The 27909-nt window shown below is 45.0% G+C and overlaps 1 protein-coding gene across 1 annotated transcript; it reads right to left on the bottom strand.

Annotated features, from left to right (window-relative positions):
* Positions 1-4899: 4899 nt before the first annotated feature.
* On the bottom strand, positions 4900-27909 carry LOC119373697 (uncharacterized). The gene is made up of 5 exons (XM_037643759.2): positions 27792-27909; positions 10741-10883; positions 10611-10681; positions 8782-8877; positions 4900-5165 (listed from the first exon to the last, which is right to left on the bottom strand). The coding sequence occupies exons 1-5, from the start codon at positions 27891-27893 to the stop codon at positions 5011-5013; spliced, it is 567 nt and encodes a 188-aa protein (XP_037499687.1). The 5' UTR covers positions 27894-27909; the 3' UTR covers positions 4900-5010.

The following is a 27909-nucleotide window of genomic DNA, read 5'->3' as shown; positions in this document are numbered from 1 at the left end:
TGTCATACCATCTAGAGATTGAGTCGCAAGTTTTGAAAATGGTTAAATCACTACTACCTGAACGACAGATAATTATGTTTGATTGGTTTGGGCACCTTGGCGCACAGGACTGCTCCTTGAGGAAGTGCCACGAACATTAGCTGGGACACCATTCGGCTATTAGCTATCACCCTAGATCGTGCGTTTGTCGCAGCGCCTAGATTTCGGACGCAAATAGTGATACCACAATTGTCTACACCGTCTGTATGAAACTACAGCGATTTGAATTGCCTATATACACCCTACAACAGTACTTTGTCACGCAAAAAGCTTCGAACATGCGATGACTCGGCTACGTCGTTGCATATTATCTTGGAATATTGTATGCATTTTCCGGCTTCAACATTTAATAGCGATAGAAATGAAACAACTCTGTCAATTTTCACTGTAACCTCTCTTCATTTGAACAGAATTTTTCGCAGCTTGGATCGAACATTTTTCCGCCCTTCCAAGATAGCCTGTATGGTTGTCTCCTAAATATCCGAAGAACGCATTGTTCACTTCAGCATCAGCAACATTTTTTTTCGTGGAACATGTTTTACAGCTTTGAAGAGGGATACGGGGCGCCACCAGGTCTGGGCAATAGGGTGGGTCGTGTCCACCGCGCTCCGACCTACGTAAGAATCATCATTAATTGCATCATGCGCGTATTCGGTGTGTTCTTATAATAGATAATTTACAAGCCATTCAGAATAAATGCCGACAGCGGAGCGCGTAAGGGCCCCATAGTTCGCATTTCTTCCATCGCGTTGTCACGGATGCGTGCGTATAGGCGAGTAAAAACTGCCGCTATTTCTTTCCCAATCAGTTAGACAAGAACGGTACGCTTCATTTGTTGCTGCAAAAGCGTGCGGAATTCGTAGAAAAAAAAACATGTGTCATTTCACGTAAAATCAACACCGCACCGCTGTAGCTTCGGCTGATTCGGACCAAATAAAGCGGCGAGTCAGACGGTCGGGGTACTTTTCCCGTTCCAGTGGCTTCACCGTGACCGCGGCCGTTACGCGATCTATAGTGTATTGCGCAACCGGAGCGTGACATGCGACGCGCACACTCGTCTCTCCTGAGTCCCAGCCATAGAACAGCTCCCCTGCTAAAGTAATTTTGAACGCTGAAGATACCTTGCATCGTGTCTTTATTGCGTGCCCGATGCCTGAAGATATCCTCCCTAAATAGCTGCAACTTATGGAGGAGACTTTCAGGTACTTGTCTACCAGGCAAAGTTTGTAAGGGTAGAAAACAAGATAATGTCCGGATCAGGAATACCAGTTTGCAGACGTCTTTAGACCTAGCTCTTAAAAGTAACAACGCTTCCCCTTGGCACGCGGTCGAGGTGTATTCATCACGCGTAATGTGCAGCGCACACGGGAAACGACGGACGAAAGCGAAGAACCAAACAGGACTAGCGCTGTTCCTGTTCGCTTCTTCTCCTTGGTGCTTCGTTTCCCGTGCGCGCTGCACTTTACGCATGATTATGTACCAACTCGGTCGAGGTGTATTGATAAGTGCTCTTCAAGGCAGCAATACGGGACGGCAGAAGAAAAGCAAATGCCTGGAGAACCAATTTCCCATCCTATGTACGCGAATTGTGTTTGTATTTTTCTTTCTCCCAACCATTACTATAGCGGCATTTATGTTTTTTTTTTAATCTGGTAACAATACATTCACGAGCACCTTCAAGGCCCAACCACACGTACGCTTTGGAACGCGCCAGCACGCTATGCTAAGCGTCAGCGTCAGTCGAGGAGGCTGGATTCAGTGTTGACGCGGAACGCGAAGCGTCGCCTAGTCTACACGCTACGCGCTGACGCTTTATAACGCGTACGTGTGGCTAGGGCTTTACTTTGAACCTCAAAGGCCACATGAGGAGTTGTTCATCGCCACTGGGCACTTAGTTTTGGCGTTGGTCTCATTTTAGGATTTTGGTGGAACTCTCATTTTTCTGTACTACCGAGGAAGGCTTTACGTATTCCTGAACTGTACTACCATTGCTTGTTGACGTCACTTCGTCTATCCGCGAAGTGCTTAGTCGCGTGTCTGTGCAGTCATCACGGGGTCTGCTTAGAGTCGGGGGGCGAGATTCCGACATGCGATGTTCTTCGCGCAGTTCGAAACGCCGATATGCGCGAACTCCCATGCTGCAGTTTTGAACGATCGGCGATCGGTGTGCTTCCTCATACAGTCTGAGGTGCCGATGTGTGAAATATTTCGCAGCACGTGGGAGGTGACGACACGGAGATGTTCTTGAACGCGCAGGTGAACGCGCCGATGGGGGCCAATGCGCGTCATTGGTGGCCGCACTTTGGAGTAGTCATCTCGTGGTGTGCTCCGTTGCGGTATTCTAGAAGTCCGCGTTCATTGTGTCCATGCGCGGAGTGATTAGCTGGTTAAAGCAGTTAGTCTGCGACATATTTGTGAATCAGAGACAACCAACAATTCAAGAATCGGCTGGGTTTGTGCAACGTTTGCGAAAAACGCGTAGTGCTATGTATTCTGGCACTTCGGCTTTCCTTTTGACCATGGAAGACTTCCGCTTACGGCTGCCACATTGGTATTTTTGTGGGCTTCTCTGGCGTGCACACATGTTGAGTGACATCATGCACGCCCCACAATCCCTGTTCCGGCTAATATTGGCGGCTGTTCACTAAATATGAAAACCCGTCCCTTCTGTACCTTCTGTGCCACAGTGCATTTGTCTTTCTCTGTCTGTATTTTTTTCCTGTCTCTTATGCGTCAAAGTTCAGTATTCCAGCTAGCCAAGCTAACCGCTACATTTACTGTCCAGTTCGTGCTCGTTCAAGGTTGTCGATACAGAATTACTGAAAAAATGTGAACACGACATCATGCTGCGCCCATTTTGAGAGTCGTATACTGTTCTTGGGTCAAATCGCGGCTAGAGAAAAAGATCAGTAGCGTCCTGGTGCCATGGGGCGGACGCTGACAATCAGCGATGGTGGTACGAGCTTGAAGGATTTGATTTCGCGCGTTTGATTGCGACGGGGCTGGCCGAAGCGAACATTTTGAAGACTGAGAAATGCGCTTTCCGAACAGACTGAGACAGTGGCGGAGGCAGCGCACAGTGGGACGCTGCGGAAGATATAAAAAAAAAATGTATTTTTTTCTTTATTTTCTCGAAACTATTACCACCTACGCTAATCAAACATTTTAATATCACTTCTCGGCTCTTAAAGCACGTTTTGAATATGCTTTCAAATATTGGATCGTTTTAACACTTCGAACAATAAAAGTGTCTTTTGAATCGAGCGAATATGAAACTCGAATAGGTTATCGTAATTTTCCTATATAGGCACACTCTTAATTTGTGCACATATGCAAACGGAGTTTCTCTCGCACTACTGGATGGTCCTTGGGAAACCAGGTATTAATTCAGTGTTGGTGACAGTGCAACAACCTTCGTGTTTATGAAGTTTTTGTATTTTGTTCCAATTCCGGTCCTTTTGTGTTACCAATCTTCCGAACGCAAATTACTGATCTCTATCACGGAATCGTTCATATTTCCGCTTCTATTAATAGCTGATTGCTTCATGGGGGCTAGCGTATACGCACCCACCTGGATGAATTTCTTCACAATACAAAAGTTGTATTCCGTCGCATTGATAGCTTTCCCAGCGCACGTAATACATGTGACACTGCAGTAAGCATAGTTCTTTCTTTATCTTGCTTTTGTAAGTGCACGTCCTAAGGCAACCCTAACTCTCTCCGATCAGCTAAGCAGTTTCATTTAATTTATCACAAGAACATTACCCCGTGATGTCGCCTTTAACTCCTCTGAAGTTTTTTTTAACCGGTATTTTTATTGAGCCTGTGCAACAAATCGCAGTTTCCTGTCTTTGCACTTAACGTTCATGGTTGCCATAACGCGTACGATGCCGGCCGTATACTTTCTCGTGAGCCACCAAGTCCAGCTTCTTATCTGTGAGTGAAGCAGGTTCTTATACAAACAGCTGAACTGTTTTCCTACCCGAGTACATCATTTCCTTCTATTCACAGCCTCTTTGAACTTTAATTTATCTTTCGTTTCTCTTACTTCGAAGCTCACCCAACACATATTGTCTTGCCTTGCGTCGTTCGTTCTCTCTGAAGGAGCGCGCAATGCTAGGTGTTCAAGACGCCTTTGTTTCATATCGTTAAACTTCATGTGACTTGCCACGTGGTGGCGTCCACAAGAATTTAGATGATTTCCTAAAAATGTAGACATAATAGTGAACACTTTCGTATTTTCTGATGGATTGCCCCAAGAAAAGAAGGGCTTAACTTTCACCAACATCTTGACACTGTTCAAATCATCGCGTGTCCTAGGCACTCGATAAGGGTGTACTTTGTCTAGGTTTGTACTGTCGCAGTGTGAAAGCCATTGAATCAATGTCTGTATCCGATACGGATAGGACAAATTGTACCCGCCGTGACCAGGTCTTGTGCTGACAACACTGTACCCTGCAGTCGAGATACCCGCCTACTTAACCCCATCCCTAAGATCTGTTTAATGAGGGTAATCGTGCCTGTATCTGTACTACTCTTCGAACAATCGCAAGGCACGGCACAGAATTAAATCAAACGTGTGAAGGCAGCGATACGAGCCGATATGCCCACCGTATTCATAATAACTACCGAACTAACGAAGGAGTAGACCGCTTTAAGGGTTTTGTGAAAAGTTCTTAAGCAAAGAAGAGCTCAATATAAAAAGTTGTAATATACGCCACCACTGCGCACCATCTCTAACGTATTTGAATAATTGAAATCGCACCAGTAAAAGTGATACTATCTTCATTGTAGGTATTGTTTGGTACTTTTTCCTGTAATAGCATACATAAAATATCTAATAACTTACAATACCACATTGTATCAAAGCACGCTTTTATTATAAATCATGTAACACACCCAACCAGAGCACTTCATCTTTATCGCAAATCAAAGAGGTATATTTTTTTGTACGAAGCAATAACACTTTTGCTAACTCGTTTCTAGAAACTTGCAGGCTTTGAGCGCGTCCTCCGTCATAATAGTCTCTTTATCATTACCGATTTTTTTAAGATAAAAATCTTTACAATCTTCTGGTACACGCAACATATTTTTTTCATTCACGACCAGCTCGTAATATCTGCGATCTGAAAAAAAAAATGTTGAGGGTCAGTGTGACAAAAAAAGAAAAGACACGTGCATCTAATACTCAATTAGACGCCATCCTGAAACGAATAGGGCACATAGGAGGTTTCAGAGCGAGGTTCTGTCCGAACGGACATAGCGAACTGTGCTGAAGATAGGCCCGACGGCCGTGGCTGTTGCAAATCGGACGACCTGACAGCGGCAATTTCGATGTCGCTGAAGTGACTTCCGAGTGAACTTCCTTTTTGTCAATCATCGGCAATGTGTTCAGCCAGCCAGAATGGCGGCATCGCTTAGCAGCGCCGCTCCACGGGCGAATATAGAGTAATCGACCTCTGGCCACATACGAAATACGCACTTGCCATCAACAGCAATAATATTACCTGAGCATTTACGTGCCAAAACCACGATATGATGATTGGGCGCCCCATAGGGGAGGGCTCCGGAAATTTCATCCAGCTGGGGTTCTTCAACGACTAGTGCCCTACCACGGTGTTATAGTGGTTATGGCCAGTGGCGTAGCCAGGGTGAGGGCACACCAGGCCCGTGCCCTGATTTTTTTTTTCCATAATATACAGAGCGGAAAATTACACTCGACCACATCTGCCTGCCCGGCCCCCACTAGAAATCAAGGAAGTGCCCCCCCCCCCTTCCGAAAAAAAGAACGCCAGGCCTGCGCTGAAACCGCAGCACAGTCACAGCGAAATCTGGAAGAGCGGCGTTTGTAGAGCCCGTTAAGCTCTCTTGGGGCTACAATACAAGCACACTAGAAAGGTACCCACTACGCCATAAATCACAATTTTTGTGAAGTTGGGAAGCACCTACCAAGCCATTATTCGACATTCTGCGGAGAAGCGAGGCACCAGCTACACGTCTGTAAGGCATTATGTGCACTTTGTTGACGCGACGACTGATCACGATGAAGAATTACGGCTCAGCCATTTGTAATAGGTTGGAAGCTTTAAACGGCCCACCAGTTATGCAATTTGCATTGGGCGACGCCCGGTTGCTATTTCCCTCTCCCGTCATGCTGTATAACATACGTTGACGTGGGAGAGAGACGGGGGGGGGGCGAAGAACTTTGCTGAGACCCCGAGGAAATGAATCATGCGCTTATGGGCTTCCTTGGCAACCAATACAAGTGCACTTGCGAGGAACCTACTACGCTATAAATCATTGTAATTTTTGAGAAGTAGGGCAGCAGGCACTGTGCCATTTTGCGTCATTCTACGGAGAGCGTTGGTACCTGCTAAACCCATGTAAGGCATTATGCGCACTTTGTTGATGCTGTGCCTGATGACGATGAAGAATTATGGCAGAGCCCTTTGTAATGGGTTGCAAGCATTCAACAACATACTCGTTGGGCAATTCGCATTGTGTGACGCCTGGGTACAGAATTCGCGTTGTGCGACGCTTGGTGCTTATTTTACTCTTCTACTACGCTATATTGCATATGCTAATGTGGTTCCTTCCCGACATGAAGCCTGTATAGGACCTATATAGAGTATAGCGGGACCACGCGCGCGCGCGTGGTCCCGCTATAGTCTATATAGGCTCCCCAAGCATCGCCTAGTGGCGCTGCTGCTCTTGAGAGGCAGCGCCATCTCTGGCATAAAAATACAAACTGTGTGCAAGCAACGTGCCTTTTCCCTTCTCTCAAAGGCGCCGCCGCTCGCTTCCGTGCACGTGCAGAGCTCTCGCGGTGCACTTGCGGCGCCTTACAATGTACCGCTTGCAGTGCGGCTTCGAAAGGATCTTCAAGCTTGGCTAGCACTTCCGTAAAGCGAACTTGATAAAAGGAGAAAGGCTCGTCAATCACGCTTACGGTGAATAGCAGACGATCGACGACAACGACGCCCGCCTCAAAGCGAAATGCATTTCCCAAGTCGCGATTCCGCCGTGTAGGACGTATACCTCGAGGTAAGTCTCATTCTGTCATGCTAAAGATGCGTAATGGCCCATATGCAATTCGAAATGAAGCCGTGCACGCTATCGATGTTCTGCGTTGCGGACTACACGAATCATATGAGTGTTGTTTTGATATGGCATGCTTGCAGTAGCAGCCGTGTACTTTCGTGAACAAGCGTTCGGCGTGCGAAAAAAAAAGAAATTATGCGGATATGGCACTGTTGCCTCAGAAGGTTAGAGCGAAGTCCTCCGTGCCGCAGGAGCATCACCCACCGATTAAGACGCGAGGCAGCCAGCTGAGCTTTAATCACTGTGAAGCAAGATGAACGGCTCTCCTAGGTTTTTCGGCTCTCGCGTTATTGCACTCTCTTTTTATGAGGATATCGACTTGACAGGCGTATAAAACCTGCTGCGTTAACGCGGCTAGAAAATCGCACTAAGTCAGACGGTGGCTACTTCAAGGTGGCAGTTGCAAAGCATGTATTAAGTGCCAGTTATATTTAGCCGCTTAAATGTACACCAACCTAATAAAGTGGCAAAAACAAAGCAAAGCTGCAAGACGATGTCAAAGTTTGCAGAAAATGCATAAACGTACGTCCGGCGTGATAAAGCAGGCTTCGACGCGTAAATTGCAGGCGCCTAACTTCGGACAGTGTGCCGAGTTCAGTTGAATTCAAACAACCGCGCAGCGCTAAGGGTATAACGCGAGAGTGAACGTTCAACAAAGATGGGTAGGTCTCACGAACACGGGGAATCAAAACACAAAGTTGTTTCACCTACAACCGTAACTGGACCTTCTGAATGCGAGAAGATAGCGAGCAATGATTGCTGTAGTCGCTGCGTGCATGCGCCACATTACATAGTGATTCAGGTAGTCGAAAAGAACGAAAGCGATGAACTCAGACAGCCAAAATAGAAGGCGAGACAGCGCTGTCAGCTATCCACGCTTGCAGCCTTTATTTCTCGTGCGACACGACCGGGAAACAATACAGTTGCACACGTAAATCGCGTGCCTTGGTGTTGTCTGCACTGTTGTTGCAGCCCACGACACAGGAATACTTCCGACCTCACGTCCACTTCCGTGGGGTCGCTTCTGCCATCGCGGAAATGCGCAGCTTCGCACAGCAAGCCTCTCGGTTCAACGTGCCCAGCTGACGGCCCCCCAGTTACACGCACCGATAGAAGGACGCGTGCGCACGTGCGCTACCGCTACCGTGAAAGGGGCTGAGTCGGCCGCGCTAAGGTTCAGAGCTTTCCGACAGAGCCGCAGCGCGGCTGCCGCGGCGCTGTCGTCGCGCCGCAAACTTGAGCTTGGGTTCCCTATAAGAGTAAGGGGAGCACGTGCAACTTACTGTAGGCAGAGCCACTGATTGCCCTTTCTCGCTTGAGCTGAGGCATCTAAATGTGAAGCTCGTTGAAAACGCCACATGCCAGAGTTCAAATCCTCATTGTGGACTGGCCTCTTACATTCCTAATTCCTTTTTTTATTCAAGTAGGTCGATATGTTTGAGTGTTTTTATAGCGTTGTTTTCTTTATGGTCAAATTGTTCTTGAACAAACGACGTTTACGAAATCCGCATATAGCGCTCATTGGCAAATCTAGCAAGGGTCAAGGAGCCCAGAGGTAGCCGAAAGAATTCCCCAGTTTGATGCCACAGGGAGACAGCTGAAGGAAAATTGACAAGAGCCATACACTAATTAATTCCTTACCTGGGATATCCTTATCCTCGTACATCTCATCATATTGCAGAACACCGCAGGTGGCATCCTTGTTTTGATATAACAGTCGTTTTTCTTCTCGGTCACCTTCATGCACAAAAGAAAGACGAGTAGTACATTATGACCTCTAATTTTGATGACACGTTAGCGCATTAATTATAAAATTATATCCCGTCTTCAGCCTCCACCTTAGAATTTCATAGTATACACACCGGTTATTTTCCGATGTGTTTTGTAAGATTTAATTTATGCCAGACAGAAAAGAAACACTTATATATCGTAGTTGAAATGAGGAAGAAGAGGCTCGAAACTTTTGAAATAAGATGTGCAGATGATAGCAAGTTCGAAAGAGCAACACGTGGGTCGTTTTTCATTATGATGTTCGGTGTGTCCAACTGTCGAAACTTAGGAAAACGCTTGACTGTGTACTTCACTTATATGACATTGTGACTTTTGTGAAATATCTAAACTTGGAACCATGCGTATGTTGACATACTCTGTTCCAAGAAATGTGCCCGAATATGCTAAAAAAATTAAATTGGATCGCTGCCTTCATAATGGCTTTTTTTTCAGCGGCAGTCATCTTAGCATGTATAGAGACATAACTTACTCCAGGAATTAAAAATTATAATTACGTTTAATTCAATGGAGACGGGAGTTCGGGTGCAGTAATGGGTTGAATTTCGGCTCTTCCCGCGAAGAGCCTGTTGCGGCTTTGAGATTTCCAGAAAGTGTCCGCTGGTAATTTGAGCAGCGTGATGAAATTTCACTAATATCGCCGACGAAACCGAAACCTAAACGCGTAAGAGCGCGACTGCCATATCCTTCCGAGGCGCCCAGACTGAGCGACGACTGTTATATCATCCATCGGTAGGCATCGCTTTGTGTATGTGCAGGCTGGGTTTGGGATTATAGCGCGGCACCGGTGACTTTGGATGAACTCGACGTAGTGGCGCCGTATGTGATTGCGTAAGCGTTAGCGGGAATACCTTCCCCTGTACTAAGAGACCACCAATTGGGACGCAGGGCGTACCGTCTTAGCGTTAGCGTTGAAACGCACGCTAACGCTAACGTAAGCGTTTTCTGCTATACTAAAGCTCCGTAATATTTCGCTTACTACTGAAAGTAGGCGGACCGGTCTGTAGTTTCGCAAGTCTTGTACGTCTCAGTTTTGTGCCCTGCTGAAATATAGGCGTTTTTCCGACTCGCTCCTCCGTTTTAAGTCTTCAGGTATATTGCCTTGAGAGTGTCCCAAATTTGCTAAATACGAAATCTCCTCCATCTGTGATAAAAGTGTTTGTTATGCCTGTGCTTCAGCCGTTTTACGGAGGGAATGCCTTGTAGGGCTTTTCTAATCTCATTGATAGTTCCGCATGGAACTTGGTTGCCATGTTCGACATGTATTTTATTAGTGCTTGGATGTTTTAATTTTAACTGTGAATTCAGTGTAGGGTTCACGGCCATCTTCATTATGTATGTAAATATTGACTAATATCGTGCTGCTAATTTTGACTGCATGTCTAAAAACCCTTCGCCTGCACAGTGTTTCGTTAGCTCCCTTCATGTCGCCGCCATTTTTATTGGTGCCATTTTAGTGCTGCCGTTGGCCTGACAGTTTCGTACGTATGTCACTGGGGCTGCCTTTGCAAATCAGGGCTCATTTCTTATGAAATCACTCATTTTCATTAGCAAATAGAGATGAGTGCACGGCATGTGCGCTTATATATAAATAGAATAAAGAGAAATTGTAGGAATTCTCATGATACCGTATAAAAGGTACATTAGTAGAGGTTGCGTCAATGAAAATTTGAGAAAGTTACCCTCTAATTCGCTCGACCACATCATGTCTGTGCCTTCGAATGTCCATTTCTTTCGCATACCTCGAGGTGTCCTGTCAAAGGAATAACATTAATTATGTGCTGTCAACGAAAAGGAGGCTTAATGTCTTACATTCTCTTGGTGTTTTCAATATAGACGAATACAGACACCACCGCATAAGAGGCGTCCACTTCCAGCTGTTTGTACCACTGGCATTGGTTGAAAGTGCCGCGAGTTGTGCGAATAGTCAGTAATGCAAGGTTTTTCTCCAAGAACTGCAAAAAATAACACAAAATTAGCATGCGTTTTCATTATTCAGACTTTAACACAAATATTGCTGACAGATCACTTATAGCGACATAGACAAAACCGCAACACTTCATACTTATAATCGATTATTGGTATATGCTGTGAGGTGTCAGCTGTCCCACACTGGCCGTCTCCTGTGTCTCTGGACTGGTGGCAGCACCCGCAGCTGCTTCGTGTAGCATTTCGTCCTCGACTTACTAGAGGGCGCGTGGTGTCAGACGGTAGTAAAGCCCCTTGATGTTGAAAAGTACACTCTTAAAAAAAGAGAGTCAAAAGGGAGTCACGTCTGCTTGACTCTCTTTGTGGCAGCCGATGACCACCTTTTTTCTAAGGGGAGTCACAATGCTCTGGTCGACGCTCCTGAATGAAATAGATGACTCCCTTGCTCCAAGGGAGTCAGTGATGGTTCTGCATATACAGGGTGGGTTTTTTTTAAAAGGAAAGCTTCACTGGCTGCGACCAAGATACAGTTCGCTGCTTTGGCTTGTGGTATACCGAAAAATTTTGGTTGAGAATATATAACATGGATTCGTAAAATGTGGAATTACGCACGTATTGTGTTATGGCTTCAGTTACGATATTGCTGAAACGGCGCTTCGAAAACGTCTACAAGTAAACAGGGTTCTTAAAAAATCTTGCCCCCAAGCGAAACATTGAGAGTTATGACAACGTTTAACAATGGCAGCGCTGACAAATTTGCGAATCTTCGCACGTTTGCAAGCGAGGTTTGTAGATTCCTACGACAGCATGTATGGCAGAAAACATACATTTATTAGTGAAATGGACGTGCATGGTGTTGAACGCACTGGCGATCGGGAACACATTTAACTCGACGGCCGTAAAAACATGTGCCGCAAAGCTGGCATGATAACCGCGCAGACCGGTTATCAAGGCGACGCTTTACCGCGTCTCCTAAAGAGCGACAATACTACCAGAATTATAGCGCGCGTGGTCATCATTTCTGCCCGCCACAGCTAAACTATATCTTCACGATAATCCGCGCGGGCCACCAAATCGCTCAGCAAACGTTGAGCACAGCTAGGCACGCACACACGGCCTCACCGCACTCTCCCTAGCCCCTAGAGCAGGGGATGCACGTTCACCTGCGCACCCTCCCACCGTACAGCCCTTACAGACACACACAGGGCACGCTTCGCCTCCTCCACCCTGATATTATTCAATAGAGCTTTAACTATGCATGTATGTGTGTTCTATAGCACCAAAACAAAACCGAAACCACGTAGGCGTTCGTGGAGGCTACTTTAATCCAAAGCCGAAGCCATCAATACGAGACAGCCATTTTGGCGTCGTTAGACGGCATTGTTCGTGATCCGTCTCGTTGTGGTCGTTCTTTAGTCCGCCAGAATAATCTGTGTCGTCAGGCGTGATTGCAAGTGATTGTTTTGCGTGACTTTCTTCGTGCTATGCATTCGTGGCGTAGTATCGTATCGTCGGCTCGCTCTTGCCGTGTCTGGCTGATCGTTTTGCGTGACTTTCCTTCCGTGCTATGCATTCGTGGCGTAGTATCGTGTCGTCGGCTCACGCTTGCCGTGACTGGCTGAAGCAGTGTCACTCAGTGTTTGGGAAAAGCAGCCTCCGGACGGAGAAGTCCCTGCAGTAAGCTTCGTTTCGTCGTGAACTTGCCTGAGCAAGATGGCAGCGCATGACGGATCCCAGTGGCACCGACAGACGAAGCGTGTGGACGACGCTCCTACGGTCGTTATAGATTTCAGGTGAGTTCTGCCGGCTTCTGCCTACAACTCTTTTATTCGCTTCACACGTAGCTTTGCCACTTGTCTTTCTGATGTTCCAGTTGCACGGATTTTGCTATCGTGTTTCAATGGCTTGGCAACGACGAAAACCGCACTGGACTATCCAGTAGCGGTAAAACGGAGTGGTGCGCGCCAATATCGTGTTTCCTTATTCCATACATGCCAGAAAAACATGAAATTGCGAGTTGAAATCTCGGTTGCAAGTCGAGTGTGGTGACACGTAGAGCAACGTTGCACCGATATATATTTGAAGGGTAAGTAAGATCAGCTGATCAAAATCAGTCTAATGCACCCGGCCCGAACATGCCTGATATCCAGATCATGATTTTGGCTCGTGAAACTCTAGAATTTAGTGTTTCTTTCCTTTGCTACCCAGACGTTGAAACACGTTTAATACGTATTTATTCGCTGCATATTCGAACTTCTCGCCGTGTTTGCTTGTTTGTTTGTTTGTGTGTGTGTGTGTGTGTGCGCGTGCGTGCGTGCGCGCGCGTCCGTGCGTGCGTGCGTGCGTAACTGCTATAAAACTTTGATGCAATAGCTTTTGTAGCACGGTTTCATTTAATTGAAACAGTGGTGACTTGATCTTATGATGCTAAAAATTATCATGCAACAAAGGTAAATGTGAGTTCACTTCAAAGTTGTAGTTTTTTTTTTTGTCCACAAACTGCATACGAGCATAACCTCATCCTCCTGTGATACTTGCTTTGTCTAATGTGGTGTGGTGCTAGTACCTAATAGTAAACACAACACCGGCTAGTAATAATGGCAGTAAACATACTGCTCAAACGCTGTGTTTCGTGGATATTGGATGCCTTTGTTATACCAGCCGTGGTTCAGTTCGTTATTATTTTCAACACAAAGATACAGTCTACAGTGATGTTGTGGGCAGTGGACAAAAATCCTTTAAAATGGACTTGGAAGCGTTACGCTGCGAAGCCCAAGGACGCGGGTTCTATTCCTGACCCCGGCAGCTGCATTTAGAAGGGGGCGAGATACAGAAACTCCCATGCCCTTTGATTTGTGCACGTTGAAGAACTCCAGGTAGTTGAAATTAATCCGTGATCTCCCACTATGTAGCACCGCTTAATCGCATTGTGCTTTTCGCTCATAAATCTCTAGCAATTATTGCTTCGTCATTATACCTCGAAACTCTCGCTGTATCGTATTTGAATTCTATTCACCATAGTCTGCAATGAATATTTGGCACTTTTTACAGCAGGGTACCTCATTTGACATTCTTTTACAATGCACCTTAATTGTCCCAATTTCGTGCCATAATCAGCTGTTGTTTTTAATATGTATATAAGTCACTTCAGCACTGTTCCTTTTTGTTTGACCGCTTCTCATCACCTCGATTGTTTGAGGTTTGAGGTGATGTTTGTGCTGCACAGTTTGCCCGAGTTTGCTCCCAACCCTCTATACTGGTCAACGCTGGCTGGTGGGTTGTCCTTCCAGACAAACGGAAAAACGAGACCTTTGCCTGTTGATATAGATCTGAAGAAAAAATGGCACATTAGGCCTTTAGAATAGCTGCACCTTCGTGCAGCTGTTCTGAAGCCAGGCACTAGAAGGGCACGCTTACAATGATGCGACAGAAAGAAGGCAGTGAAGGCAAGCCTAGTCTTGTCCTCCATTCGCCATATTTCGTGTAGCTGTATACACATTTTGCCGTTTTCTTCGTTAAACTAATAATAACATTTGGCGTTTAACATCCCAAAGCCACGATATGATTGAGAGATGCCGTAGTAGAGGGCTCTGGAAATTTCGACTACCTGGGGTTCTTTAACGTGCAGCTAAATCTAAGTACACGGGCCTCCAGCGAATATGCAGCCGCCGAGGCCTGGACTCGATCCCGCGACCTACAGGTCTTCGTTAAAATACTGCTAGTCTAGTGGTTATGGTGCTCTACTGCTGACCCGCAGGTTGCGGGATCGAATCCTGGCCGCCGCGGCCGCATTTTCGATGGAGGCAAAAATGGTTTAGACCCGTGTGCTTAGATTTAGGTGCACGTTAAAGAACTCCAGGTGGTCGAAACTTCCGAAGCCCTCCACTGCGGCGTCTCTCATAATCTTATCGTGGTTTTGGGACGTCAAACCCCAACAATTATTATTATTATTAAAATACTGCTGCCATGCTATACAGGGTGATTTTTTTTCAGACAGTACATATCTTTTATAAAAAACTTCTATGACAGTCACGCTCCAGTAGTACTCTAGTTCGAGGCGGAAATATTCTGCCGCAACAAAAAATGCGTTGACGGGACTAATTAACAAAAACCCGTTAACTAATTTTTATTTATTGACTTGAGGGCAGTTGTTTATATTAGAAATTTGTAGTGCGTGCCGCTTTATGGTATACCCATTTTTCAGAAATCATGAAAGTTTTACGTAACTCGAGATATTTATTGTGAAATTTTAAGGGATAAATCAAAACTGGTCGTGTCCGGCACACAGAAAACGCCGTTTTTCTGTTACGTCAGACCGGAGCTGCCCGCGACAAGGGAGTGACGAAATTTGAATGAAGGTGCGTCGTGGTCGTACCTTTTCGTGAAAACTGGCAAGTCATCTAACTTGCGTCAGCGGATCGCCTTACCTTTGCATGTGGCGTTTGGTGCTCATTTGTTTCTTTCGAGATGCGCGCATCCGAAACGGCAGTAATATCAACCTTTTCTTTCTATGTTTACAGATAAGTACCACACATCGCACCCAAATAATAAGCTGTTTACTTGTGTATTTCTGAATGCTTGCAGATTTTCCTGATCACATTCTGCTTCGGCCCACCTTCATTAAACTATCATCACCTTCTTTTCACGTGTAGCTCCGAGCTTACGTAACAGAGAAGCGACGTTTCCTGCACGTCAGGCGCTATCAGTTTCGATTTCGTCCTTGAAATTCAAGGATGAATATCACGAATTACGTGTAACTTTCGCGATTAAAAAAAATGTGTATGCCATAAATTGGCACACGATACAACTTTCCAATATAAACAACTACCTCCAGGTCAGGAATTAAAAGTTAATTAATGAGTTTTGTTAATTAATCTCTTCATTGCCATTTTAGTTGCAGCAAACTATTTCCTTCTTGACATAGAGTGTGTGCGCGAAAACATCTTGAGCGTGACTATTATACAATTTTGATAAGAAATATGCGTTCTCTAAAAAAAACATCCTTCTAATTGTACGGAGGTCATGCAGCGGAAACAATTGCAGCTGGCTAAGGGAGTAACAGACCCTCAAAGTACAGCAAAGTTAATGAGTATCCCTGGTTTTGTTCATTGCTATGACACTTCATGGAATCTGGTGTGTGAGCGCTGCCCTTGTCAGATTAAGAGGTGATCGATCTGTCTGTCATCATGTGTTTATTTTTGTGCACTTGACTATTTCAGGTTGCTTCAAGACTGCACATTGAAGCTCTACAGCTACATTTTACCAGGAAGCCTCCTTGGAAACTTCGTGTCTCGAGGTAGTCAAGACGTGTCCAAGAATTCGGAATAGCCACGCTTAAGGTCTGGCCGTGAGTGGTCTCGAATCAGTGCAACCTGCTGTCCTTTTCGCCAGAATGCCATCTGACCCTGACATGGTCTGGGAACACGACACTGCCAAGCTCATGCACGCAAGCTGTGTCCCCTATTGGGGTCCTGTATCTCAGATGACTACATGAGAATCCTGTACTACATGAGAACTACACATGTTGCATGTTTTGCGCTGTATGCCACATAAAATATGTAATGGATGTCGCAAAGAAGTGCTTGATGGCTGGCCATTGATTCCTATTCATAAAAACTGACTGCTGGCTATGCTAATGTTTATGCCAGGTCTAGTATATTGCCGCATTTGACAGTAATGAACGATGTTAGCGAAACTATTGCTTTTCATATCTCACTCATTCTGACAGTAATGTGTCTCGCTGTATTTCTGGACGGTGTTTCTGTATTTCAGTTCTGTACAGAACTCTCCATACCACCGCTAAATATATATATTTATATATATCATACCTTATATATATAAGGTACTTAACACACGACGTACGTTTTAGCATTAGCATAGTGCTAAAACGTACGTCGTGTGTCAAATGCCTTCCTACAGTATCAGGACCTTCGTGATCTTTCTGTAGCTCTTATATTTAAGGGTCATTCCATGCCAAGTGTCCCAGACGTGGCGCTCGCACATCGCAGATTTTGCTGATAAGATTTGTGCCTTTTTCCTGTGCCACATGGAGTATTGTGGCAAAACATTCTTGCTCGAAAAAATTTTTGACGGTCCTGGCACCCCCTCGAATTTCGCTTCTATTTATTAAACTGTACCTAATAGAAAAATGTGTATAAAATCTACTTTTGTGTGTTGAGCTTCTAAACTGCGCTTGCGCTATCGCAGAGGTTCTGTTTAGTTGTCCCATTCATTATTTCCGAATTTTTGTGTTTCACTACCAGCTACGTAGCTTCAAAAACTACAAAAATCTTCAAAGTTCGTGAATTTTTCTTGAGCTATTTGCAACTCACCCTAACCAATATTAATAATAGCCTGATTTCCAGGAAAGTGTATTTTAGTACAGAAATGTTTAGGGGTAAAATAGACTTCAAATCTTTCCGAAAAAAAATTGTGAAATTAGAGAAAATGTACGATTTGTTGCATGTTTGACCATATTTTTCATACTGATGCGTTCAAAGTAAAAATCCTCGTCATGCGGCGTGTGATAAAAGACTGCATCGTTAAGTAATGAAAAAAGTCTTATCAAATCATTTTTTTTGTTTTAAGGAAGAAAACAATTTTTGAATTTGGCCCTCCGAACGCGCAGTGCATTTCATTTTGTTGCCACTTCGCCGCAAAGCACGTGGTAGCCCTTGCAGCTGACACTCGTCACAGGCAACGGCCAGATGCGAGATGTATGTCAGTGGCTCGTGAGTGGTCGAAAGTCTTGTCACGTTGATGTCAGGGCGACGAGTAATGAATTCGCGTTACAATGTGAGCTTGCTTGGCGGGCCCAATGGGAAGTATGGACGCCCGAGAGCAGCGTATGGTGTCGTTGGCACAATGTGCTAGAGGCCGTCTGTACAACACGTATACCCTGAGAAAGAAGTGTGTACAGTGTGCATTATTTCTTTCAGTATGTGTATGCTAGTTGTGCAGACGTCCCTCTAGGACATTGTGCCAACGACTCCACATGCTGCTCTCGGGCGTCCATATTTCCCATTGGGCCCGCCTAGCAAATGCTCATTGTAACGCAAATTCGTTACTCGTCGCCCTGACAGCGCGACAAGACTTTCGACCACTCACGAGCCGCTGACATACATCTCGCATCTGGCCGCTGCCTGTGACGAGTGTCAGCTGTAAGGGTGATCACGTGCTTTGCGGCGAAGTGGCAGCAAAATGAAATGCACTGCGCAATCGGAGGGCGAAATTCAAAAATTATTTTCTTCCTTAAAAAAAAAAATGATTTGATTAGACTTTCTTCGTTACTTAACGATGAGGTCTTCTATCAAACGCCACATGACAAGGATTTTTACTTTGACCGCATCAGTATGAAAAATACGGTCAAACATGTGACAAATCGTACATTTTCTCAAATATCACAATTTTTTCGGAAAGATTTGAAGTCTATTTTACCCCTAAACATTTCTGTACTAAAATACACTTTCCTGGAAATCAGGCTATTATTAATATTGGTTAGGGTGAGTTGCAGATAGCTCAAGAAAAATTCACGAACTTTGAAGATTTTTGTAGTTTTTGAAGCTACGTAGCTGGTAGTGAAAAACAAAAAAAAATCGAAAATAATGAATGGGACAACTAAACAGAATCTCTGTGATAGCGCAATCGCGGTTTCGTAGCTCAACACACAAAAATAGATTTTATACACATTTTTCTATTAGGTACAGTTTAATAAATAGAAGCGAATTTCGAGGGGGTGCCATGATTGTCAAAATTTTTTTCGACCAAAAGTGTTTTGCCACAATACTCCATGTGGATGCATAACTAGGAACGTTCAGCGCAATAACACGGAGCCACAAGAAAGAGACGCAGACAACACATGCGCTAACTTCAAACCACGTTTATTTGGGAACGCACATCCATATATATAAAACTCTAATCGCAGCCGTCGACCCATTTGGCCTTGCATAGCCGTCAGTGTGGCTGCAGTCCGATGTGGAAAGAAACCTCTGTGCTATTTCGTCACAGGGAGAGAGTAACCCGCGAAATAACTGAGGCTTACGTTATCGAAAAACAAGGCTCGAAGTGCGTGAGCCAACCATCACTGCTCCTTCATCAAAAAGAATTTTCGTTTCTTAGCATGCCTTCGTAGGGCCGCACTCGACAGAATAAGGTTATTATTTTTGCGTAGCCGGCATGGTTGCGTCATTTCGCGTGCGTTCCGTATATTCGTCAGATGGGCGTGCGTGATGTGTTGTAATTTCGATTGTATATTTGATTTACTGGGTTTTCTGTATGATTTGGCATTGCTGGATGACACGTGCGAGATTCCCTGTTTAGTTGATGACTTGTAGGCGTGTTCTTGATAAAACATCATGTTTCTTGTAGACCTATATTTGTAAGAGAGCGAGGCGTGAGCTTGCTGCGATTAGAGTTTTATATATATGCATGTGCGTTCCCAAATAAACGTGGTTTGAAGTTAGCGCATGTGTTGTCTGCGTCTCTTTCTTGTGGCTCCGTGTTATTGCGCTGAACGTTCCTAGTTATGCATCTTTACCAACCCGCCCAACTCGCCGCACTTGTCACTCCATGTGGCACAGGAAAAAGGCACAAATTTTATCAGCAAAATCTGTGATGTGCGAGCGCCACGTCTGGGACACTTGGCATGGAATGACACACACACACACACACACACACACACACACACACACACACACACACACACACACACACACACACACACACACACACACACACACACACACACACACATATATATTGAGAGAGCGTAGGCATGGGCAAGTTGGTAATTCATGTTTGACTTTTTGAGCGCGCAAAAGAACAGGGACGAAAAACGACGCGGACACAGCGCTGACTTCCAACATATGCTTTATTTTCTACAGTGGTACATATATATATATATAGACAACAAAAAGCAACGCACGCAGGCGCATTGTACAGGAAGGCTTCATGTAAAACCACAAATAAGTATGCATGATAAGCAATCAAACAACCTGATACCGGATTTTTTTCTTCTTTAAGAGATCAAGCGGTCATTCCTGACTACCACTATCGTCTAGTCACCCTGTGGGCCTTGCTTAGAAAGTCTAGTTCTTTTTGGATAGGTCAATTGAAGGTGCACTAATGCACATGTCTCCCAAACTTGCAATCTTCGCCGCTTCAATTATCTCACGTGTTGTTTGTGCCTGGCTCCTTCCTGTCGCAGTGCACTGCGAATACATGGGATCGCACCCACACTTCCTGCAGTGGAAAGCCAAATGTCCCACACCTCCAGTTCGCACGTTATTTGCGTGCTCACGCAGCCTGTCATTGGCACACCGTCCCGTCTGCCCTATGGATTTCTGCCACAGGACAGCAGTAACTCATAAACGATGTTGTTCTCACATTTAACAAAGCTTTCTTTGTGCTTTTTTTGGCACCTGGGTTTTTCAGAACCACTGTAGGAGGCCTTGCACAGATTATAAAGCTTGTTTGGTGCTGAAAGGACGACTCTTACGTTGGCGTTGTTTCCTATCTTTTTCAGCCTATGTGAGACATCGTGAAGGTACGGTATAACGGCGCATTTCTGCTTGACAGGCTCTGTTTCTGGTGAAGCCTGCTCCTCACCCTCGCGAGCATGTTTGACAGTCTTGAGAAGACCCTCCGCCACAGATGTGACGACATACTGAGGAAACCCCGCCTTTTTCAGGCGGTCAGCTTGCGCCTGGAAACTACACGAACACTTGTGAGGACATGAGCGGCGAAGCGCATTCATTAGGGTTAATTTTGCAATACCCCTTTTAACTAGCTTGGAGTGGCCCGAAGAAAACGGCAGAAGCGGCTTATTGGCCCTAGGCTCGTATGACCAGCAGACCTGGTCTCGCTCGAAGAACATTCGTATGTCAAGAAAACGCATGGCGTTGTTTTGCGGCATTTCATGCGTGACTGCGAGCGGTTGCAGGAAACGCGTGAACAGATCAAGTACGTTTGAAGAATCATTGCCAAATTCGCCTGGACTTGATTCTAGAAAGACAACGTAGTCGTCTACATATCTCAACACCTTCTTTACATTTGTGCCTGTTAGCTCTGTTTCTAGTTTCTAGTAACAGGCACAAATGTAAAGAAGGTGTTTAGATATGTAGACGACTATGTTGTCTTTCTAGAATCAAGTCCAGGCGAATTTGGCAATGATTCTTCAAACGTACTTGATCTGTTCACGCGTTTCCTGCAACCGTTCGCAGTCACGCATGAAATGCCGCAAAACAACGCCTTGCGTTTTCTTGACATACGAATGTTCTTCGAGCGAGACCAGGTCTGCTGGTCGTACGAGCCTAGGGCCAATAAGCCGCTTCTGCCGTTTTCTTCGGGCCACTCCAAGCTAGTTAAAAGGGGTATTGCAAAATTAACCCTAATGAATGCGCTTCGCCGCTCATGTCCTCACAAGTGTTCGTGTAGTTTCCAGGCGCAAGCTGACCGCCTGAAAAAGGCGGGGTTTCCTCAGTATGTCGTCACATCTGTGGCGGAGGGTCTTCTCAAGACTGTCAAACATGCTCGCGAGGATGAGGAGCAGGCTTCACCAGAAACGGAGCCTGTCGAGCAGAAATGCGCCGTCATACCGTACCTTCACGATGTCTCACATAGGCTGAAAAAGATAGGAAACAACGCCAACGTAAGAGTCGTCCTTTCAGCACCAAACAAGCTTTATAATCTGTGCAAGGCCTCCTACAGTGGTTCTGAAAAACCCAGGTGCCAAAAAAAGCACAAAGAAAGCTTTGTTAAATGTGAGAACAACATCGTTTATGAGTTACTGCTGTCCTGTGGCAAGAAATACATAGGGCAGACGGGACGGTGTGCCAATGACAGGCTGCGTGAGCACGCAAATAACGTGCGAACTGGAGGTGTGGGACATTTGGCTTTCCACTGCAGGAAGTGTGGGTGCAATCCCATGTATTCGCAGTGCACTGCGACAGGAAGGAGCCAGGCACAAACAACACGTGAGATAATTGAAGCGGCGAAGATTGCAAGTTTGGGAGACATGTGCATTAGTGCACCTTCAATTGACCTATCCAAAAAAACTAGACTTTCTAAGCAAGGACCACAGGGTGACTAGACGATAGTGGTAGTCAGGAATGACCGCTTGATCTCTTAAAGAAGAAAAAAATCCGGTATCAGGTTGTTTGATTGCTTATCATGCATACTTATTTGTGGTTTTACATGAAGCCTTCCTGTACAATGCGCCTGCGTGCGTTGCTTTTTGTTGTCCAAATATAGATATGTACCACTGTAGAAAATAAAGCATATGTTGGAAGTCAGCGCTGTGTCCGCGTCGTTTTTCGTCCCTGTTCTTTTGCGCGCTCAAAAATGTCAAACACACACACACACACACACACACACACACATATATATATATATATATATATATATATATATATATATATATATATATATATATATATATATACAAAATGCTTAACAATGGTGGTGACGTGGCTAAGGACTACGCATTATTCGGAGGATGTTGTGCCTATAGTTTAGGTGCTTACTGATAAAACAGTAGGTTGTCATTACAATGTGAACATGTATGAAATGGCATGAAGTGTTTAAAACCGATTCAAAGAATAATTTTATGAATCGCAGAAATTTCAGTTTGTTTATAGGATGAAGGCATGCAGACGTGAAAGAGAAGACACAGACAAACCAAACGCTAGCGTTTGAGCTGTCCGCATCTCTTCTGTTTCCGTGTTGCATGGCTTACTTTCTTCCAGAATCAACATTTTTTGTTGTTTTACGCGAGCGGAAATTGTTCTGAGACTCATCTATATAAACTTCGAGTAGTATTTTATTTCCCCCAGAGGAATCGAGTGCAGCACTGTAAAGTTGCTACAAAAACTTGTTGCGGCTGTCATGCATCCACCACAGTGTTCCTGTTTGAGTAAACCCGGTGGAAGTGCCTTGTTGAGCAACAAGAGGTAGCGGCACCAACTTTCGTCGATTGTCAGATAAAAACCCTAATGGTGTTCGCTCTGATTTGAAGTTCTTTTGAAATTCTTGATCAATCTCTATAAAACTTGTTTAGTTTATGTGTATTTATTTGTACGCTGATTTTGAAAATGCAAATATTTTTTTACTATTATATGTCGTGTTAATTAAGTATATCAAACATTTCATGTGCCATGTTAGGCCTGCACGAGTTACAAAGTAAGCATATCACAATAATATGAAATGGGAACTGTATGCAACATAACCAGAATGCATGTCCTAAACCCACTTAACAATAGTCATAGTACGCTAAACATTGACCAGTAAGTGTATGTCTAGCTGGTGATTCGCTCACGAGAGTTCAATATTACGTAACTTTCAACTCAAATGGGTTTAAAACGCGAGTTCGTATGTGGGCTAGTGGGTTCATGAACATTATGCCAGAACAGCGCAGTAAACTCCTTTAAAACTATTGCATACAGTTTTTATCCCCTAACTATAGCGATATGTCGATTTACTTTGTAACTCCAAGTTTGGAAAGGCTTGCTCATCAAGACACATGAAATTTTTGTGTCAAAACTGCGTTTTCTTCCAGATAATTGCATATTTGAAATCGCCACATAAGTAAACCTAACTCAGCAAGTTTCATCAATATCGACCAAGAAGAAAAATAAACGCATTATTTGTTGCAGAGTGTCTCATTGAGTACCACGAAGTGGTCACACTGACTCTTGCCAGGGGAGTCATGTACACCACTGTCCTTAAGGACAACGGAGTCAAAGGAACGCTCCAGTGGGGGTCAGCGTTACCATGGCAAAGGGGTCACCCTGACTACCTATAGGTACTAGCGGGAAATAAAAGGTAGTCGCATAGACTCCTGCGTTGGGAGTTATACATACTCTCTCTCTGCTTGTGAAGAAGGGAGTCGTTGGTCTGAAGAACGAAGGGAGTCGTTTGACACCCCAAAAGTTCATCATATGTGTAGCGAGGCGATTACCACCCAAAGGTAGTCAGTACAGACACCGTTTTTTTTTTTAGTGTAGCGGCGCTCTTTTATCCACGCCGCCACACCCTCGCCGCGCCGCCAACATCCTCTTTTTTTCACCCTCCCTTTTGCGAAGCCGGCGCACATGCAACGCTTAATGGCTGCGACGTGCGATACCTCTCAGTCAGGTGACCGTGACGTCACGAAAAGCGCGCGCAAGCAAATTTTGTGCGCTTTTATTTCACGCACGCCATGAAGCCTCTGTACGGGTGCGTGCGGGTGTGTGCGCGTTTGTATGTGTGCATATGTGCGGCTGCGTGTGTGTGTGTGCGCACGTGTTTGTGTGTGTGAGTGGATGTGTGCGCCTTTGTGCGCGTGCGTTTGTGTATGTCTTCGCGCATATATATGCATGCGCGCACCTATGTGCGTGCGTATGTGTGCATGTATGCGCCTGCGTGCGTTTGTGCATGTCTAATTGGCGCGTGTGTATGTGCGTGCACGCACGTATGTGTGTGTGTGTATGTGTGCGCCTGCGCGTGCGTGTGTATGTATGTGCGTGCTTGTGTATCTGTATCGCGTGTGTACGCGCGTGTGTATGTATGTGCGCGTGTGTGCCTGTATCGCGTGTGTATGCGCGTGTGTATGTATGTACGCGCGTATCTGTATCGCTTGTGTATGTGCGTGTATCTAGGTGCGTGCGTGTCTGCATCGCGCGTGTATGCGCGTGTGTGTATGTGCGTGTGTGGCTCTGTATCGCGTGCGCATGCGCGTGTGTATGCATGTGCGTACGTGTATATATCTGCGTGCGTGTCTATATCGCGTGTGTACGCCCGTGTGTATGTATGTGCGTGCGTGTCTGTATCGCATGTGTATGCGTGCGCGTATATATGTGCGTGCTTACGTGTCTGACAGCGGCAATGGCAAAAAAGGCTTCAGGGCCCACTCATTTCGGCCAATTGCATTTGAGCAAACCACCACATTCCTTCTTGGCTACGTTCTTTTAGACCACAATTATGAAGGGAATTCTCGTCTATAATTTATGCCGCGTACATTATATGCGCTTAATACACATCCGCGTTACAGAAAGCCGAAGCGGCGACGGAAAGGTAAACCGCTCAGCCAGCAGTTGGAATACTCATTTTCTTCGAAACGCTTCCGTTGCTATTTATTGAAGCGTCTTAAAAAATATATTTCTCACTATGTCCTATGAGAAGGCCACTTTCGTCACGACTGTTTCTTAAGAGACAGAATCACATTGAGTGTTTGAAGGGGCCGATTAAACAAGCGCCCGCACTGATTCTAATGCGGCTGCAGCGAGCCAGTGCAGGGTTCAACGTGCCTTGCCCACCGCGCCCGCCAGGGGAGGGGAGAATCCGAGGAGAACTGAGGAGGAAAACGCGCGCGCCGAGGAGAGTGTAACTACTTTCAAGATCAAGGAGCTGTGGACGATAGGACAGCCTGCCGAGAACTGCGCGCGTTGCCTGTGTGATGTGACCGTGCTTTGTGTGTGTGCGAGCCTCGTCTTGTCACGTCACAGTGCTTTCCGTAACAGTTGTTAATAAACATGCAATTACCAAGAGACGCTGCCCGTGTGCCTTCACTCGTTCGCCTCCGAGCCTGACAATGTCGACCATCAAAACCAAAGTAAGAAACAACATAACTATATGTTTCCTCGTTCATGTAGGTTGAGTTGCTCAACAACGGTAATTGAATCGGATCGAACAATGCTTCTAATTTTAATGAACACTGAACACTTTTTAAGGGACACATAAATACTCAACCAATTACGTAATCATGAAGTAAAATTTGGTGTTTTGCGAGAAAGTCGGAATTCATAAACAACTCTCCAGCCTTGAGAATAGTTGACATTGTGAACTGCGAAAGCCTATATAAATTCTAGAGGCCGCCAACCTTGAGATCGTGCGAGATATAGTGATGAATTCGCTGCTTCGCCCTAAGAGATATCGCACTGATGTAGTGCACGCCATATTTTACAAGTGCGCAAATAGGCGGAAACTCCTGTTAGAGGAAACTCCTGTTAGGACGCTAACGGCAATCACACATATGAGAAGAAAAAGCTACCGCAGGTCTTACGAACTACGGTGCTGAATGTCCTGCGAACAAGTATATAGGAGTGGGCCGCGACGCATGTTTGACTTTGATTCGGTTCTTGACTTTGTTTGACTTTGATTCGTTTCTTCCAGAGACCGGCACCTCATCACGGTCTTTGGGATTGGTAAAAAAATGAATTACAATTCATTAATGACCACACAGTCTTGCTTCATTCCCATTGAAACATAATCCTGTAAATAGAAGTGCTAAATAATCAAGGACCCAGTCAATATTTTAAGAATAATTCTGTAACATTTCATGTAGCCTACAAAATATGTTATCAGATTGTTTAAGTTGTTCGCGAGTGGCATTTCAGTGATGGTATGATAGGTACTAGTAAGTCTCACAAACGACAGACAAGATTAAAAATACATAAATAACAGTGCGAAGTTTACGTAGATGTAAGAAGCTACGGCAGTCATCAATAGGTTTGCTCGCTCGCAGTCCACCGATCCTACACTAAAGGCACGAGTGCTTAAACAACCTTAGACATCTACAGACGTACTTATTTTTGTGGCAACGGGTTTTTTACGATATGCTACTCTAAGAAGCGTCATTGCTCGAGGCACGCCACTCGGAAGTGTGCGGCAATTTCCTGGAAGCTTTCAGAATAATACGCTGAGAATGCATGCGCGACGCATACAGTGCATTCTGAAGCTTTCGGCTACCCCTGCGATAAATATTGCAAAGTACGATAGCACATATATAAAAATCATAGTGTTTTAAGGAAGATCGCATTATTGCGATCGATGGCTTTGTACTTCGCTATCATTACACTGTGCATGTTCGGGTTTCTTTTTTTCTGAGCAGAGGCCAGCTCAGTCAAGAATTCAGTCTTCACCGGTCTGAATGATGCCTTCTACACCGTGATATCTGGCAGAGGTACTTCTCCATGCATGCACCAGAAAGCCTGTTACCATGGCATAGTTTTCCTTAGGCGGATGCTGGAGCGTCTCTTCGACGGCGTCAGGGTCACTCGTATTCAGCGTGCATACAAGCTACAGGCTTCATGGGGTGCGTTGTGATAATTATTTACACGTTTTATTTGCGTTCACGGGTAATTTTGACGTTTTCGTCACACTTTCATCGGCCTGCATTAGGCTTGTATAACTTAGCGCAGACGGACAGTTTCGTGCACGTTTAGGCCTACCAAGGCCCCTGAGATCAGCCGTAGCTCAAATATTCGTTAAGTACTAGCGGATCTATACCAACTTACAGTAAATAAAAACACACAGCCATTTCAATTGGGCCGCAATTTCAATGCTACTTTCGGATAAAAGGCGCCAACGCAGTGCCCACGTTTATCGATTACCGTCGCTGCTTCGCGTCCTTCTCGCGCCCTATCACTGCCGCATTGTAGTTTCACTATGTACCGAAAGGTACGGCTTGCAGGGAAAAACCTCCTCAATCACTGCCGTACGCGAGATACTTTATGTACAGAAGAGCCGATGAATTATTTGCGCGTAATGGGCAAGCTGTACTACTATTCCTGAGACAAACATGATAGTGCGCTTATAAAATCAGGTACTGACAACAAAGAAATCGAAATCAGGCAAATCGCTTTTCGCAATCGTGAAAGGAGAAGGGAGGATTAAGAAAAAAAATGTGGCATCCACCGAATTCTTGCAGGACAGCTACAAAAAATCCGTGCGGATTTCTCAGAAAAAAGAAAAAAAAATAACTTTCCTGGTTTAGGAAAAAGATATGTCGTTCCGAGACTAAATCAAGAAGAAATTCAATTACAGTTACAAATTGATTTCCATATTAAAAGCCTAACTTTGTAAAGGTTCTATTAAGCGGACCTCAGTATCATAACGGTTTTTGTAGAACGTAACCGGTATCGTTATTCTTGAAGGGATGAATGCATTAAAGATATTACCTCTTTGATGTTAGGCTGTTGGCCATCATCAGCCGCAGTAAGTTGTTGCTCAACAGCAATAATCGCTAATGCAACTACTGCAACTTTCAGAACAGCAGCCATGCTTCGTTTTGGAACG

This window comes from Rhipicephalus sanguineus, chromosome 11 (assembly GCF_013339695.2).
Source record: "Rhipicephalus sanguineus isolate Rsan-2018 chromosome 11, BIME_Rsan_1.4, whole genome shotgun sequence".
In the NCBI taxonomy this organism is placed as follows: domain Eukaryota; kingdom Metazoa; phylum Arthropoda; class Arachnida; order Ixodida; family Ixodidae; genus Rhipicephalus; species Rhipicephalus sanguineus.
This window is presented reverse-complemented; position numbering and strand designations above follow the sequence as displayed.